Raw genomic sequence first — 17,667 nt, forward strand, 5'->3', positions numbered from 1 at the left:
TGGTCTTGTGGAGTGGTTCAAGTTTCCCATCCTAGTGGCACAACGAGATCTAATATGAATATTACAAATAGAAATGATATTTAATGAGAAGATCCATCATAATAAAACATAAATTTAGTAATCTTCCAACAAACCACTTTAATGATTGAGTGTAATAAAAAGCATTTCTATTCATCAAATGAAAAGGTTTTTTTTTTTTTTTTTTTTTTTTAAATTTAGTATGATTAACCATTTTCTCTTAATAATTACATCAAAATTAGTTTAAAATGTATTTTTCTTCTATTTAAGTTAAGTCATGATTTAAAAAAAAATATTATAAATTTTTATTAAATATAAAACAATTTTTTGTATCATTAATAAAAATAAATTTCCTTAAATTTAACATTATCATTTTTTTTTCTAGATTTAGATTTTCATTTAAAGAAAAACTCTTATTAATTTCATCTATATATAAAGAACTTTTAGCATTAAAGCTAACCAAAAATTGGATTCAATCACATCTTAAATAATTAGAAGAAAATTAATTAAGGATTATCCTTTTGTACCTATGTTCTTTAAGTAATTCATTGAAAAATATCGAAAAAGACAAAAATAACAAAATAATTTAAAAATCATTTTATATATCCTCCTATAGATGGAACTTCATAGTAAATATGTATAAACAAGTAGTCATTATATCACACATAACATCAACTATCAAGTTGCATACTCATCCAAAAACTCATTTGCTTAATCAATAACTTTGAAGATTTTTTAGTACCTTTTTGAGTTACCTTAGCATAATTTTCATGTTACATAATCCATTGGTGTGTATGCTATATTATAATTATAAATGGGCAAAATTAATGATATATTTTTAAAAGTATTGAAAAAAAAAAAATGCTAAAAAAAATTTTCAAAATGATTTAATCTTATATAAAGAGTTAAAATAAGTTAAATGAGTTGAAGTAATATATAAAAATAATTTATCAACTTTAATTTTTTTTTTTTTTATGTTTTCTTTCCTTATGAGTATTTCTCTATTTTCTTTCTTCTTTTAAAATTTTTACAAATCAAATATAAAAGAGTTAACAAGAAAAGTGTTGTTTAAATGGTCCGTTTACACGTAATCACTATTTATTTTCAATCTCTATTAAATGGTAATTATTATAGTATGATTATCAATCAAACCATTATTATTGGCATTATTGGCTAGACATAAATTTAATAACAAATGCTTAGAGTTTAAGGTCAAAATAATGCTTTTGAAGAAAAAAAATAATGGAAGTAGAACCCCTCCCAAAATATTCACAAATCTAGTCTTTGTGATCACATGTTCATTCACATGACCTTTTTTTTTTTTTTTTTTTTTGGTTTTGAGTGTAAAAAATTGGTGACTGTGATTTTAAAACAAAAAAAAAAAAAAAAAACAATAATGAAGTTGAACTTTATGGTATGCAGATGCACTCCTTTGACAAATATTTTTAACATAGATTTAGATTGAGATTTTTTTTTTTTCAAAAACAGGTTACTTTGACCAGAAACTCAAATGCTTAAGTATTAATCATATTGTAATATTTTGTATAAAAAAATATCTTAACTAACATTAATAAAGAAAATTATTTTCATATGTGCGGGTATTATTCATTTTAGTAAAGTCACACAAATTTGTATGAACTTTGAATAGTGCATTTTTTTTATTGTTATGTACAAGGCTTCTATCATGACCTCGTATTTCCACAATATTTCTAGATAGTTTTAGAGGTATAATATAATTTTCATAAATCTATTAAAAAAAATTGACTTAAAAATGAGGTTAAAAAAGTAAAAAAAAAAGTGAATATCATAAGATGAGAAGAGACTAAAGACAACGAAATTGACCTTGTATGACTAATTTTCCAATTAGAATTTTGTAAACTTATAGATAGAAAATTTTGAGAATTGTAGAAAATACATGGAATTTTGTATTCAACTCAATATCTATGAAGTTGCACAAAGGTATTGAGGGTTTCTTTTTTCCCTCGTTTTTTTTAAGAGGAGCTCGAAACATATTACTTTGTGTTGACAAGTATTCAATTGTGATTGCTAAATCAGTATTTTTCAACCATTTGGTAGCTAGTAAGAGGCCTAGTCCTATTACATAGGTGCAATAATTCCATGTTAGATTCTTCAAAATATCCTACTCAATCGATAAATTAATTAAGTTAAACTTATTAATATTAAGGTATTAGATTAACGAGCACGTCATATTAATATGAGATGGGTTCATGGAATTAAAGCTATAGTTTTACAAGTTTTCTATTTTGATGGTATAAATTGTTTGTTATAGCATGTTAGTGCCCCATGGGGTATTCTTTTAAGTTTATTCTTGTTACAATATTTATCAAAGAATAATGCTTTTGAAGAAAAAAAATATTGTAAATAATAAAGTTGAACTCGATGGTATACAATGACAAACATTTTTAACATAGGTTTAGATTGAGAATTTTTTTTCAAAAACATGTTACTTTGACCAGAAACTCAAATGCTTAAGCATTAATGATATTATAATATTTTGTATATATATATATATATATATATATAATCTTAAGTAATATTAATAAAGAAAACTGTTTTTCATATCTATGGGTATTATTCATTTTAGTAAAGTCACAAATTTGTATGAACTTTGAATAGTACATTTTTTTATTGTTATATGCAAGGCTTCTATCATGACTTTGGTATTTTCCACAATATTTCTTGATAGTTTTAGAAATATAATATAATTTTCATAAATCTATTCAAAAAGTTGACTTAAAAATGAGGTTAAAAAAGTAAAAGAGAATGAATATCATAAGATGAGAAGATATTAAAGATAATAATATTGACCTTGTATGACTAATGTGCCAAATAGAATTTTGTAAACTTATAGATAGAAAATTTCAAGAATTATAGAAAGTATGTTGAATATTGTATTCAATCAATATCTATGAAGTCACACAAATATATTTTTCAACCATTTGGTAGTTAGTAGGAGGCTAAGTCTTGTTACCTAGGTGCAATAATTCCATGTTAGATTCTTCAAAATATCATCATCGATTGATAAATTAATTAAGATAAGCTTATTAATATTAAGGTATTAGATCAACGAGTATTTCTCTTAAAAGGTGTCGTATTAATATGAGATGGGTTCATAGAATTAAAATTATAGTTTTCACAAGTTATAAGACCGATCTTACAATACGAGTTTTCTATTTTATGGTATAAATTGTTTGTTCTAACAAGTGATTTTATTTATGTCTTTATCGAATAGTTAGTGCCCCATGTGGTACACTTTAAGTTTATTCTTGTTACAATATTCATCCGAGTATAAACTCCTTTTCTACTTTATTGACTTTTAATGAGATGATGCCAATGCATCATACGTAAGGGATTGAAAGAATGATCCAATTGGATTAGGCAAAATCCTCTCATAATTTTGTTCGTCACATTCTTATCTTTTATAAAAAATCTTTTTGGCTTTGCAAAAAATCTTGTTAAGCTCAACAATAGTTAGAGTTTCTTAGTGATGAAAATGGGGCAACCCTTTCTTCAATCCACATAATGCCACCTTTTCTTAGTCAAGTAGGAGAATCTCCGATTTAATATGTCTGTCAAATAAATAAATAAATCAAAATTTCAATTTTCTTGAATGTTAATATTTATTAATTTTAAAAAATAAGTGGGTAATTAAATAAATAATCTTTGAAATTTTCTTATGATAATTGATTTAGATTCTTATATTTAATATCTCACATTTACAAAAAATATTCCTATCTTGAAGAAGTGAGCAAGTAACAGAAAATTCTCTATTAAATTAATTTTTTATTTAGAAAAATATTAGGTTTAAGAGGTAAGATCCGCAATATGTACAACAAACATTTGGATAAGAGGTAAGGGCTATTTTGTCATTTAAAAAGGTGGCTTAGCTGTAATTTTAACCAAATAGAGGGGCAATCAATTAGCACACGCACTATAAATGTACCAAACCCAACCATGATGTTTCTCTGCCCCATCTTCTTATTCTCTCTCTCTCTCTCTCCTTCTCTCTCTCTCTTTCTCTTTCTAATCCTCCCTTAGCGGTGGCGAGACCGTAGATTCCGGCCTCTTGGCCCTCTTCCCACCACCCTTCTCCCCTTTCTGATCTTGTTTTTACCGGTAACCGTCTGTGCCGCTGTCCAAACCCACTTTTTGTACACTGCTATTTTATACTCTTTTTTTTTTTTCCGTCTCTATTGTTTTTTTGGTTTGCTGACGTGGCGCCAAATGAGCAATGAGTAAAACGATGAAACATCCACCCCGGCGAGTGGCGACACCAGCAGCGTCAGATAAGCGTAAAGAGAGGGAGGTTTTTTACGCCCCTGAAATTCCAAAAATACCCAAACTCGCCGCCTCCAGAGCCGGCTCCTCAAAACCCTACGAGCCGGCTTATCGCAACCAGCTTCTGGCGGGATATCTGGCGCACGAATTCCTCACCAAGGGAACCCTTCTGGGCGAAAAATGGGAGCCAGATCGAGCCGATGCTGCGCCGGTGCCAGTCGAGTTCAAGAGGAAGGAGAAGGGGAAGGGGAAGGGCAGAGCGGAGCCGAGCGCAGAGGCGTATAACAGGTACGTGGAAGTAGCTGATTTGCTGAAGAGGGATGGGGCCCATTTGCCTGGAATAGTGAACCCGACCCAACTCGGACGGTTCTTGCACATGTGACATCTCAGCAAGGCAGCATAGACACGTGGAGGAAGACCATTGGTCGTCTCCACTTTAGATTTCTTCTCACCATCCATTGGATTTTGTAAACACAGTAAGCAACATTTTGTTTTGTATCTCAACATCGATTTAAATCCGATAGATAAGAATTTTCAGATCGCTTTAACCCGATCCGTTTAGCCCCAAGAAATGCCAAGAATGGAAGGGATAGGAAGAACATGCAGGCATTTACGAAGCAACAATTAATGGGTTCTTCTCTCTGTCTTCTTCATTGTTGAATGATGAACTGCCTTGGGTTTCTGTACATCGTTCTTGTTTGTTTATATCTCCTCTCCTCTCACAGCTTTCAGGTTTTTATCAACCATAGAAATGGAGGGAGTAGTTTTTGAAATTCTTTTGCATGTTGGTATTTCTAATTGATTCCACGTGGTTTCCGGGAAATTTTTTAAGGACATGTTTGGTTGAAGGAGGGAGTCAGTCACGCAAGAAAAGGAGGAGGAGAAAGGAAAGTAAACAAAAAATAGATTTATTTTTATAGGATGTTTAAACTCATTGTTTTTATAATTATATAAGTTTTTTAATATTCTTAGGTATATTTTATTTTTTATTTTTTATATTTTACATTTTTAACAGTAAAATCAAAATATGAGAAATTATTATTATTATTATTTGTGGGTTTGGCTTATTTAGGATGTGGTGTAAATCTTTGCCCTGCTATTCAAGTTAAATGAGTGTATGGTTAGGAGTGTGGAATTGACGGGGTTGATTTGATATTGGATAGGGAAGTTTCTTTTTTGTAGGAGGGAGAGACGGTCAGACGTGGTTAAGAAGCAAATAGAAATGCAGTTTCTAAAGTTCCTTAATAAATTTATGTCTTCAGACTTTATGACTTTTATTGCTTCTTTTTTGTCCTTTCCATTTTCATTCTCTCTCTCGTGAGGCAACCCCTTTGTCCTATTCACATTTGTATGAAATTTCATTTCAATTTCAAAATTTTGTAACATTGGGTTAGGTTTAGTTTTCGAGAAGTAATTAAATAGATAAAATAAGTTTGAAATAATATATAAAAATGATATATTTATTTTAAGTCTATTTTTTTTTTCTTTTACTCTTTCTTTTTCTTTATTTATTTATTTATTTTTGCATTTTTCTTCAAACTTTTATGAAATTAACCATAGTCTTAGAGTTAAAGATTTTTGCTTTTACTTCTTTTCATCTTCAAGGATAAGACATGAGAGTTACAACCTACTACCTTCTTCTTCTAATATGGTAGAAGACTACAAATGTGTTATGAAAATTTCTAAATATTTTGTAAACGTAATTTAAAAATAACTTCTTGTTGTTAAGTGGTTGAAAAAAGAATTAAGTGTTATGATTCTTGTTTTTTTATTTTTAAAATAAAATAAAATTATATGTAAAGTAGAGCATCATGTAAAAAAGATATAAATTTATCTTATATCTTTAAAAACTACTTTTAAAAATTTTTAAATTTGAGAAATGAAAATTTTTTGACAACTGGATTTTTTTAAACGGTTTTTAATCATGTTTTTGGTCCTAGATTATTTATTGAATTAGGAAAATTATTGTTATATAGTTCAATTATTAGACCTATAGTTGAATTGCAGTTGCACCAATCCAGCCATTATATAGTTCAATTATTAGATTGATGGTTAAATTGCAATCGTATAAATGACATCATAAATATCTACATAACCTCAAGAAAACAACTTTTGAATCCCCTAAATACTACATATTTTCGAAATCTCCCAAATGTTATCCCACACTTGAGTCCACCTCATAAGGTATACAAGGATAGATTTGACAAGAATATAACTCTAGTATACAAGTTGAAACTTAAATATTAAAAGATAAAATTAGGATTTAGAATGATTTTGAATAATTTTTCATGTAATATAAGAAGTTTGGTACCTTTAAATATGAGTTAAAAGCTTAAACTAATCATTAGACATATTTTGAAGTCAATCGATCAACCTTCCAATAGAATCGACTACTAGTAGTTGGGTTTTTTGTGCATTAACAAAGTGATGTTAGGTCATAGAAGCTTGTTTTAATCAATTCAATCGGCTCCCCAATCGATTCAACTTGTTGTTTAAGTAAACAATAACTAGTTAAGCCAATGTTAGGAACAAGACCATGGGTATATGCATTTAAGATCTTAGGACTACTAGATTTAATTATAGCGGAAGCAAAAAATATTTTGCAATGAAAACCTAAATCAGGTGAAGTCACACCTTTAATCTAGATGTTTCTAAATCAATCTCTAGTTGACATAAGGATCTCATAAACTATGTGTCTTGCATCCAATGACTCGGTCTCTGATCCTTGGCATCTATGTAAAGTGGCTACCCAACCTTGAGAGAAATGGGAGGCTAGGATCTTCTTTGGGAGAATGGATAGATAAATCGATGACTAACCCAAAACCCTAAGAGGATTTATATATAACCTTATTTATGGGCTTAAGTGACTTAGGTCTACCATGAATTTGGGTAACTTAATCCAGTCTATGAGTTTTAATTAATTAATTAGTCAAATATGGAATACCCATATCAAAAGTTTTCGTGCAATCTTACATTTTTACCAAAACACCCTTACATACACATGATTAATTAAACCCAATTTCACTAAAATCTTTGTGCCAACAAAGACTATGAATTCAAGCTATGACCACTAGGACTCATAGAATAATGATTCCCTCAAAACCTAATTATAAAGTTGATTCAACATTCTATTAAATAGAATCAATTGCACTCCAATGCCTTGTGATATTATTTAGAAATAAAATTGATTAAATACAATTTAATCAAATTTTCAAGTCTATGATCAACTATTTACCGCACACAAACTCCTCGTGAACTAGTATTCATATCTGATGAGATAGAAATTACCAATCTCTCAAAATTAGTTCTACAATCCTTCAGTTTAAATATCCTCCTATTATGTGATTGAAGGACATACTCTAGTTCATAAAGTTCATATGTCAAATCTACTTAATGAATTATTACAACCATAAATTTCATATCACAAGTCTTTAGAATTGCCTAAGAGGATACATTGTTTATCTTATAGTGTCTATCTTGAGAATACATGTTTTTACCTACTTCAATTAATAGTAACACAATCTATAGAGAATATATGACTATTTTAGGGTGTCACCCATGAGTTAAAGTCACTAAAGACCCTAACATTAACTCGATATTCTCTCAAGATTAAGAGTTCATGCAATATAATAGCTTAATGAAGTCTTGATTATCATATAACCAATATCATGACTCATAGTAGGTCATCTCTAATGTAGAACCATACACATTAATATACACTCATCCTAGGAAATTCATCCCAATAATTAAGACCAGTCATTCTTTTAATTAGAAGATAGTGCATTATAGCCTCAAATGAATGACTTAAATTCATAAACTAGTTATGAACAACTCATCAATTTGTAAGAAACTCATGACTTAAATCTTTCATGCGACTTTTAAGTCACTCAAATCATAATGCAATTAAGTCATATACAATGTAAATGATATAAGTCTAAATGCTCAGGTAAGTAATAATGAAATCATAGATAGTAAAATGGAAATTGAAATTATAATATAAATATATAATTGAAATCTTAATATGTTACATCACAATTCATATCATACTATTAATGGCTCTATACTAACAACTTCGATCAAACCATAGTTAAACATACACAAAATATGGAAAATTGATATGTAAAAGACCTTTAACCACTTGAATTGTTTCATTATGAAAACTTAAGATTGAAAAACCATTTTTAATGATGAAATACATGTCAAAATAAGGGTTATATTATTGAAATAATTAATTTCATTTTTTTTTTTTTATAAAAATCATTAAAAATACATGAAAGAGCTTTATAGTTTTTGTAATTTTTGCATGTTATACACAAAATCCTTTGGGAAACCCAACTAGATAAACTCCTTATCATTTTTCAATTTTACCATGAATAATACTAATCAATGGTGATTTTCATTTTAAACAAATCTTCATCCAATTTATAAAAGAATAAAACTAATTTAGCATTGGGATGGATTTACAAGAGTTTGAAGCAAAAATGAAAAATATAATGCATAATGATCATAGTACACAAACAATCTTATAAAGAGATCTTAGAAAAATTAATTTGAAATACCATCTCTTTTAAGTCGTCATTTTCTCCTTATGTTCTTTTTGACTTGATGTTTTCTTAATTATCCATTTGAAGATCTTTTTTACCTAATCACACTTGAAATATAATTGTTAGTTTTAAAACTTAGTTTTGTCATCATCAAACCAAAATTAACCAAACCTTAGTTCCACAAAAAAAAAAAAAAAAAAAAAAAAAAATCTCTAGAAAAAAAAAACGTAATTTCAAGATGTGATTTTTGAATTTATATTTAAACTGCAATTTTTAGATATGTATTTTTTGAATTTGTACTAAAACATTAGTTTGTAGATGCAGATTGTTTCTATTTTAGATTTTCACAAAATTTGTATTTGCCAAATGTGATTCAAAGGCTGTTTTAAATAGGGAAATTCCAAAAAGGAGACCATGGAGGGATTATTTTCAAAAAAAAAAAAAAAGTTGAAAAACTTTCCAATATTAAGATTTTCTTAAGCTTAATTCAAAAAGAGACTTTGCATTCTTAAATAAAAATAAAATCAAAAGTATGACCATCCTCATCTTTGTGTGTTTACTTGAACGAGAAATGTGTGCCAAGTTATCATTTTCCCGATCACTATAGTCGATCAATCTTCATTTTGTTGGACTCATGTTTTTTCATTATTTTATTTTTATTTTGGATAGCAACATCCCATTTTTCGTAAGATTCCCCCATTATGGGAAGTTGTCATTTTTCCATCATCCCACTTGTCAATCTCCATTTTTCAACAAGTTCTCGCTTTTTTTTCAATCACCTTATCTTCATTTTAACAATGATATCCCAATTTGATAAGATTCTTCATCACCATTGGACTTCCTGACTAGTATCTTCCCATTTTTAGCGAGTTTCTTCCTATTTTCAACGAGTTTCAAAGTGAATATTGAAATCTTGAATACATATATTGTTACGATTTTGGTTTAAATTTGGGCAAGTATCTTCCCATTTTTAGTGACCTTTCCATATCCAACAAGTTTCGAAGTGAATATTGAAATTTTGAATACAAATTTCAATATGATTTTGGTTTAAATTTCAATGTTGGGTTTTGAAATCTTATAAAATGATTTATAATTTTATGCCCAATGATCATATTGTATACAATATGTTCATATTTTGCCAAATACATGTACTTAACATCAACATCACGATGAATGAATGTTTCTAATATCGATAATATCCATTAATACCGCCGAGTGATTGCTCTAAATAGTTATGAAGCGGTCGAGCCGACCGAAACTAATCGGCTTCGAGCCACATGTCTATGTTTTTTAAAAGCCAAAACAAGAAAAGATGTGTTTCAAAAACGTTTCCAAATCCCTGTGTATAAAAATAAATAAACAAAAGTGACTGAGGGGCAATGAGGGTTTTTCACTTTTTATTAGTTTCTACTTTCTACGCTACAAACATACCAGGTGGCTTATCCCCTTTTCAAAACCCTTTTCCCCTTGTCGTTGGGTTGGGACTGTTTTCTAGTTTCAAAAAACAAAAGCAAAATGTTGCCTATTCAAACTACGTTGCTTCCAAAATCATTTTCACCTCTCTTCCATTCGAAATTGGTGTTCTCATCCACTCTTCACTCTCCAAAGCCACCTTCTCGTGTTGTCGTTTCAGCGAGATCCGATCCCAAACCTAACCCCAAACCTAGACCCGAGCCTGGCTCCAAACCCAAACGACGGACCAGAGCCCCCCGAAACGACGGCGATGAAGCAAATCCTAACCGGACCTTCCCGGCCACAATCCCGAGAAAGCCGCGGCGTGGCCGCCGGAGTGAGGCAGTCGCCGTGGAGGACTTCGTGCGCGACACTCTCGACCGGACGTTCGCGGCAATCCGGGAACAGAACTCAGAGACTCCGGAGATTATGAAGAAAAGACTCGATGATGATGATGATGATGATGAAGATGATGAGGAGGATGAGGATAATGGTGGTGATGAGGTGGTTGTGGAGGAGGAGAGTTCGAATTGGCCGTTGGATGCGGAGGTGGGGTGGGGGATTAGGGCATCGGAGTACTTCGAGCAGCATCCGATCAAGAATGTGGTGGGCGAAGATGGAGTAGAGATTGATTGGGAAGGCGAGCTCGAAACCGGGTGGGTGAAGGAGATCAACTGTCTGGAGTGGGAGAGCTTCGCTTTCCATCCAAGCCCTCTCATTGTTCTCGTTTTCGAGAGATACAACAGGTGAGCTTTACACTCATTTCTCCACAACAATATCGTGTTTCCAAATCAGTCCAAACGCTCTCTGAAAACGTTTTCCATATTTTGAAAAAGCACTCCAAAAATATTGAAATGTTGTTTGAGCTTATAATCTTACAGTAAACTGCATAGAATGGATAATATTGTATTTGATAATCAGTTTCTGCTACGTACAATTTCAGAGTTGGTACCAAAAACAAAAGGGTTGTTTTCAGTTGGTGGTGTTGTGCAGCTTGTGCTTATTTCGAGCTGAGAAATAATTGGTAATGAATGGGTATAGGGAGGTCTAGATGATTGTTTGGGAGGAGAGGATTGAATAAGAGTACAAGGAGATGTGGGACTGTTTAGAAAGTGGAACATTTTAGGAGTTTTAGGTTTTTGTTGTAGTTGGAAGCCTGTAATAGAATTTCAACCTGATGCAGATGAGGTTTAGATGGGTTTCCAAATATTTTCTTTAGTTTTACAAGTCAATGTATGAAGGCCAGAACTAAATTAATGAATCACACCAGATGGTTTCTTGTCTGCAAAGGTCATTAACTAGTTTGATCTGGAAATAGGGACCTGATCAAGAAAATGACTTGTGGGAAACCACTTTGAGGCTTTATCTATTTGCTGAGTAGATGGCATTGGGCAATCAAAGAGCGGTGTTCATGTAGTTAACTGGGCTGGATTTGGATGATGATTGTGCATATGGGTGTGACATATGGACTGTATATATGTATTTTACATTATACCATGTCATGGTGTGACTGAAATACGACTTATAATGGAGAACAGGTTTACAGCTGGTTTAGTTTATATAAAGTGATCTACATGAAAACTGCTATTTGAATGAGCTATTCTAAACTGCATGATTATAATATTTTAATTAAATAAAGTACTTAAAGAATTTAGGTTTCTTTTGATCGACAGTCAGTGCCTTAAGAAGTGTCTGTACCATTACATGTTTGAATAGGCAATGTTCCTTGGAAGTGATGATGCTTGAGTTTTACTTTTGAACACGCAATACCTTAAATAATCCTGGAAGTAATGATGCATGTGTTGTACTTCTGAATATCCTAAACCATTAACCAGTGGAAGACGGAAGTAATATATTAAAAACATGTGTGTGTGTGGCGGGGGAAGAGGTGACGGGCAAATGAAAGGGAGGGAGATAACATTCCAGGTCATAATTTATGAATGTTGGTTCAGTTATGCTAGTGAAATTGGGTATGTGGACTGTCCCAAGGTTGCTTCCTTGAATATTGGTTTAGTTAGCATTGAATTGAAATTGGGTATGTTGTTTATTTTTGAGCCGTTTTAGAAGCATTATTGTAACAGATGGAAGTGCACATGGTTGTGCTGTGGGAGCAAAACTGTTGTCATGAGGGTATTTTTAAAACCATTTGTTGCTTGTTGTTTTATCCTCAGAGCGAGTGATAACTGGAAGGTTTTGAAGGAGCTAGAGAAGGCAGCCAAGGTATACTGGAGTGCCAAAGATCGATTGCCACCTCGGGTATTCCAATCTTCTTCTTTGTCTTGTGAATATAAATTCATTTAATGTAACATTGAGTTTCCTCATCATTTATATTCACTGGATATAATTATTGATCAAATATATATATATATTCACTGGATATAATTGGATTTCCTCAAAACAGACTGTTAAGATAGACATCAACATTGAGAGAGATATGGCATATGCTCTTCAAGCCAAAGAATGTCCGCAGATTTTATTTTTACGAGGAAACAGGATCTTATACAGGGAGAAAGGTAAAATCTTTTAACTGACATTCTTTCTGTTGTTACTGTAACATAGGAATGTTGAGATTTCCTAGTTGCCAAATAACATAGGCCTTGGTGCAGATTTTCGAACAGCAGATGAGTTGGTCCACATGATTGCGTATTTTTACTATAATGCGAAGAAGCCCTCATGTATTAGTGATTCAGCTTTGTTTTCACGTTAGCAGTTCAATTCAGGTGCCCATCCAAACACAATTCATGAATTTTATAACTTATTGCATGTCATGCTATTGTGAGCTCCTCATGATGCATATTTCTAAATGTTCACAAGCATGTGTGTCGTAAATGCAGGTGACAGGCATGGAGTGTGACTCAGAGAAAGTTGAACAAGCTGGTCTATGTGGTTGACCTGGAGCACTATACCATTGTGCTTCCAATCAGCTCCTGGTTCAATTGAGTGGAAAAAAATACCAATGGATCTGAATGCTCCAGAAAGGTTCAACTGGATTGAACTCTTGTGGAAGAACCCTGTACATCCAATTCTTCCATTTGATGATAACAACATGAAAGTCAAAGAAGGAAATATTAGGTATCCAATAGAATCAACCCCTTGAAGGGAAGTCAAAAGTTAAATGTTCTTTGCTTCTGTAATTTACATCTTGAACAACTCTACCTTTTTTTTTTTCTTTTTCTTTTTAATTTAATGATATACTTTTGAGATTTGGTTGGATTATAATAATGCAAATGTTCCACATGCAAAAGATTCTGCTGACTGTCTTGTTGCAAATTTCTTATGCATTTTTACGCAACTACTCAGCATTTTAAGGAATCAATAGATAGCATCAGAGTTGTTGGCAGCCCTACTGGAAACTAATCAGTTGAATATGAATTAGGGTTATCAATAGTACTTGTATCATGAGCTACAGAGGATGTTGTATACATGTTTATCTCAGACCATTCTTGTAGTTTCTTGAGCTATTAACTGGCATGGTTTTTGGTTTCTGCATACACAAAGCATAAGAACTGTTCTCTTATTTCTGTATGCCTCAATAGCTGGAGATGTATGGACAGGAGGGCTTAAACCCTGAACCTGTGACTTACAAGCTTTATCTTTAAGTCTAGATATTAGAAAACTTATAAGCTTAAACTCTCACTAAATTAAAACATAAGTCGAGTTGACTGCTATACAAGTCAAAGAGGGCCAGAAATTTGGCAAGATATCCAGGAAAGAGGAGGTTCCTTTCTTTAGGAGGATGGTTCAAATAGCCAGTTGTCTGCAAGCAAAGAACTCCACTAAGAAAAGAGGCTTGCCCTAATAGAACTCAAAATGATAACAGATTGTAGCAAAACAAGAGCTGCAATTGTACTGAGTTCTTTAATGGAGAAAAGTCACAACCCTAGCCACTTTTAGCATTGTCCTAGTTGGAAAGCCATGCCTCAGAAAGTGAACCAGTGTTGGCATACCCTAATTGAATCCCACAAGAAACCTATCCACTCTTTTTTAAGTTCATTGTCCCATTCTTGCATACACATAACTAATGGTTTAACACTCAAATTCGGGTCATTTAGCAGTAGCACACTGTTTTCAGCTAGGCTCATTGCTTCTTACTGGTATAGCTATATGGGCATATGGTTTTGATCGGCACTGAAGCTGCTGCAGCCTTGTTCTATTAAGATGGCAAAGCTGAAGGACATCTTCTGCTTCCTCCTTGCTCTCCTTGTTGCAGCTTCAGGTAAATAAACGCATCTTCTCTCTTCTAGTGTGGATTAATTGTGTTGGGTTTTCATGTATTTCATTGATGCTCCCTGTTTTGGCAGTTGCAAGTGAAGCTTGCTCAGAGAGATGCATCACAACCTGGGAGTGCACAACTAATAAAATCTGCAACCAATATTATCTTTTGTTGATTTTTTTTTTTTTTTTTATATCTTTTTTCATGAATTGAGAGGAGTTATAAAGAAAACATTAAATAATAATTTTAAAAAAAACTTCCAAAAAAAAACTCCCTGTTTTAATTTTTTATTAATTCAACCAAACATATTTTTATTTTTATTTTTAAGAATAAAAACTGTTTTTTAGATTTTAGTTTCTAAATGCAATTTTATTTCTGAAAACACCAAAAGTTGTTCTTAAAAACTGTTTTTCAAAACAGTTTTAAAAAACAACAACCATATAGGCCTATAGTAACTCTTATATAAAATTAAAAAACTCTTTGAGACTTACTTTAAAAATACTATGACTTTTAGAATATGTTCAAAATTTTGAGCTATTAAAAAAAAATTACCTTAAATTTTTTAAATTTTAAAAATATTTTTTAAGGATACAAGGTAAAACCATAATTTTTATACCAGGGTTATCATATTTTATATAGAAGTTATTAATATTTTTCAACTTTTAAAAACAAAAAACAAAAAACAAAAAATCTATTCAAACAAGCACTAAATTATTTACCTTTTGCATTTAAATAGGAAGAAATTTATAAATTCTAATAAGATTTTAAATAAAGTAACAAACATATAAAGAAAATAGAAAATATAGAACTCTTTGAGACTTACTTTAAAAATAGAATAACTTCTAAAATATGTTTAAATATTTGAGATTTTTTAAAAAAATTATCACCTCAAATTTTTAAAATTTTAAGAGTAATTTTTAAGGATACAAGGTTGTAGACCCTCATTAAGGCCTAAGTCTTTTTTATTATTTTTGGAGCACTTTGCTGGTAGCATGTCTTAGAGTGGGGATCGGTTTCCTTTGGAGCCATAAGCATGGGACGCATGGCCAATCACACCACCACCTTGCCATGGTGGTGGTTGGGAGATAGAGACGTCTCTGAGAAAGCTGCAGAAGATGATGACAGAAAGAGTGGACTGGTGGTGATATTTTGGTTGAACCGGGAGTAATGAAGGGGAGATAGCTGGAGAAGAGGAGATTGGGGGCGTTTCGGGAGAGAGTTTTTCAGATAGAGGAGTGTGAGGTAAGAGTCGAGAAAATGCATTCAGGAATTGGGGAGTTGCAGAAAAATTGGTTTTGGAAGGGAACTGGAAAAGAGGAAAAATAGAGCAAAAAGAATAGGAGAAACATAAGGTAAGTATTAATCTTGATTTCATGTCTCTGTTTTCTCGTATGTTCCTTGTTCTACTATTTTTTTTTTTTTTTTTTTTTTTGTGGAATATGTTATGCTCAGTTCCAATGTGGATATTGAGCCACACATTTGGTCTTTTGGTTGGTCCCAAAGATGACTTTGAATTTGTTAACATTGCTTTATTTGCCATTGTTATCCTCATGTTACCTACTATCTTTTTTTTTTTTGCTGAAAAGTAACCTCAACTTGTTTTAGCTTTGTTGTGAAATGCTCGAGAATCATTTTTCGTTCATGTTTGATTTAATCTCTCCCACCTGGTTAGCAAGTTCACTGATAATCTATGTAGTGGAGTTTCCATTGATGTCTTGTGTTGTTTATTATGTTATGCTTTGTTTCTGAAAACGTTTCCTTACTATAATCTTCTTCTATTTTCGGTTCTTATCCAAATGCATGAGCTGTAGAGAGGTATAAGGTGATGGGGTTTGTGGGGATTCAAACTGGGTTCGAGTCTATGGGGCGGCGACGGTCGCTGAGGAAGTCGTGGACGCCCGCAGATCAGCAAGGACTGCAGTGCCTAGAAGATGCTACTGGTTCGACATTCATGTTTGTTATTGGTAGTGCCAACAATAAAGCGAAAATGGCAAAGCTCATAAATGAGGTTGCACAATATGATGATTTCATGTTATTAGATATTGAGGAGTATAGTAAACTCCCATACAAAATGTTAGCTTTCTTCAAAGTTGCCTATGTCCTTTTTGACTTTGAGTTCTTTGTTAAAGTTGATGCTGGCATATAAATAAAATTCCAAGGATTGCCAGTCACTATTCTTGGCAAAAGAGTGTTCACACTCTCAAACTTACCTTTTGAAAGATATGTTTTCACATTCACATTCTTTTGAGATATTCGCCTTAATCACCTTTTCATTTTTTTCTTTTATGGAGCTTGAGTTGAAGGTTGAGTTAAGGATATGCAGTTATAGATGAAGTATCGATCTCGTGATAGCGTGTTTCTCACATCTTTTTCATCTTGGATTATTGATAGGAATTTTCTAGTCACATTTGTAGACATTTCACAGTGGACACCTTTATGACTTCAAAGTTCTGATCATACTTCTAGATTTCGGATTGCCACCTCAGGACCATGCGTTTGCATATTGTATGGTTGTCTTTTAAGGTCTTAACTTGTGTCTTTCATCCATTTCGTTAGCATTATAAGGAGTCATTTTAGGAGTTGATTGAGTCTGAAGTCACGTTCTTAGAGGAGAGTTGGGGGTCGATTGATCAAAGCAGGTTCACATCAGAGTTCAGATAGTTCAGTTGAGATATCAAACGAGCTAGCTTCCACACTTGCTTCTATTCAGGAGTTCATGGCAGGGGTTAGTAGACGTTTGGATCAGATAAAGAGTTCTAGCCAGGATCATCATTCAGTCAACATTAGCACCGACGAGACAGTTCCCCATGCATCTCAGACAGCGCAGGTTCTTCCACCTGGGACTACACATGGCGTTTTATTCCATCTATCATATCATTGTGAGATTGCCCCACCACCTGCTGCCACAGTGTCACCTCCCATTGTTACTACTACTGATATACTAGATTAGTCGAGCAGGAAGCCAAGGTTGAGAGGCTCGAGTCCAGGATGAGGCAAATTAGATTACAGGATGGAGGTTTGACTTAGGATGATAGAAATAGCATATCGACGACTAGCTTGCCCACCAAGTTTCGCATGTCAGACATTGAGCGTTATAGTGGAATTGGTTGTCCTAAGATCCACTTAAGATTATACAACACA

The 17,667-nt window shown here is 32.3% G+C and overlaps 2 protein-coding genes across 2 annotated transcripts; both read left to right on the plus strand.

Moving 5' to 3' along the window:
* Positions 1-4,021: 4,021 nt before the first annotated feature.
* Positions 4,022-5,003, plus strand: LOC117918752. The gene has a single exon (XM_034835631.1). The coding sequence runs from the start codon at positions 4,271-4,273 to the stop codon at positions 4,697-4,699; it is 429 nt and encodes a 142-aa protein (XP_034691522.1). The 5' UTR covers positions 4,022-4,270; the 3' UTR covers positions 4,700-5,003.
* Positions 5,004-10,321: 5,318 nt separating this feature from the next.
* On the plus strand, positions 10,322-13,371 carry LOC117917702 (thioredoxin-like fold domain-containing protein MRL7, chloroplastic). Its single transcript, XM_034834061.1, has 5 exons — positions 10,322-11,059; positions 12,485-12,569; positions 12,715-12,826; positions 12,920-13,033; positions 13,148-13,371. The coding sequence occupies exons 1-4, from the start codon at positions 10,377-10,379 to the stop codon at positions 13,018-13,020; spliced, it is 981 nt and encodes a 326-aa protein (XP_034689952.1). The 5' UTR covers positions 10,322-10,376; the 3' UTR covers positions 13,021-13,033; positions 13,148-13,371.
* The last annotated feature ends 4,296 nt before the right edge of the window (positions 13,372-17,667 follow it).

Source organism: Vitis riparia, chromosome 7 (genome assembly GCF_004353265.1).
Source record: "Vitis riparia cultivar Riparia Gloire de Montpellier isolate 1030 chromosome 7, EGFV_Vit.rip_1.0, whole genome shotgun sequence".
NCBI lineage: Eukaryota > Viridiplantae > Streptophyta > Magnoliopsida > Vitales > Vitaceae > Vitis > Vitis riparia.

Bases quoted from the DNA above. Each gene is read 5' to 3' on its own strand.
- LOC117918752 (XM_034835631.1), top strand. From the start codon at position 4,271: ATGAGTAAAACGATGAAACATCCACCCCGGCGAGTGGCGACACCAGCA.
- LOC117917702 (XM_034834061.1), top strand. From the start codon at position 10,377: ATGTTGCCTATTCAAACTACGTTGCTTCCAAAATCATTTTCACCTCTC. The intron at 11,060-12,484 runs GTGAGCTTTACA...TTTTATCCTCAG, and splicing joins GTTTTCGAGAGATACAACAG to AGCGAGTGATAACTGGAAGG. The intron at 12,827-12,919 runs GTAAAATCTTTT...GCCTTGGTGCAG, and splicing joins GATCTTATACAGGGAGAAAG to ATTTTCGAACAGCAGATGAG.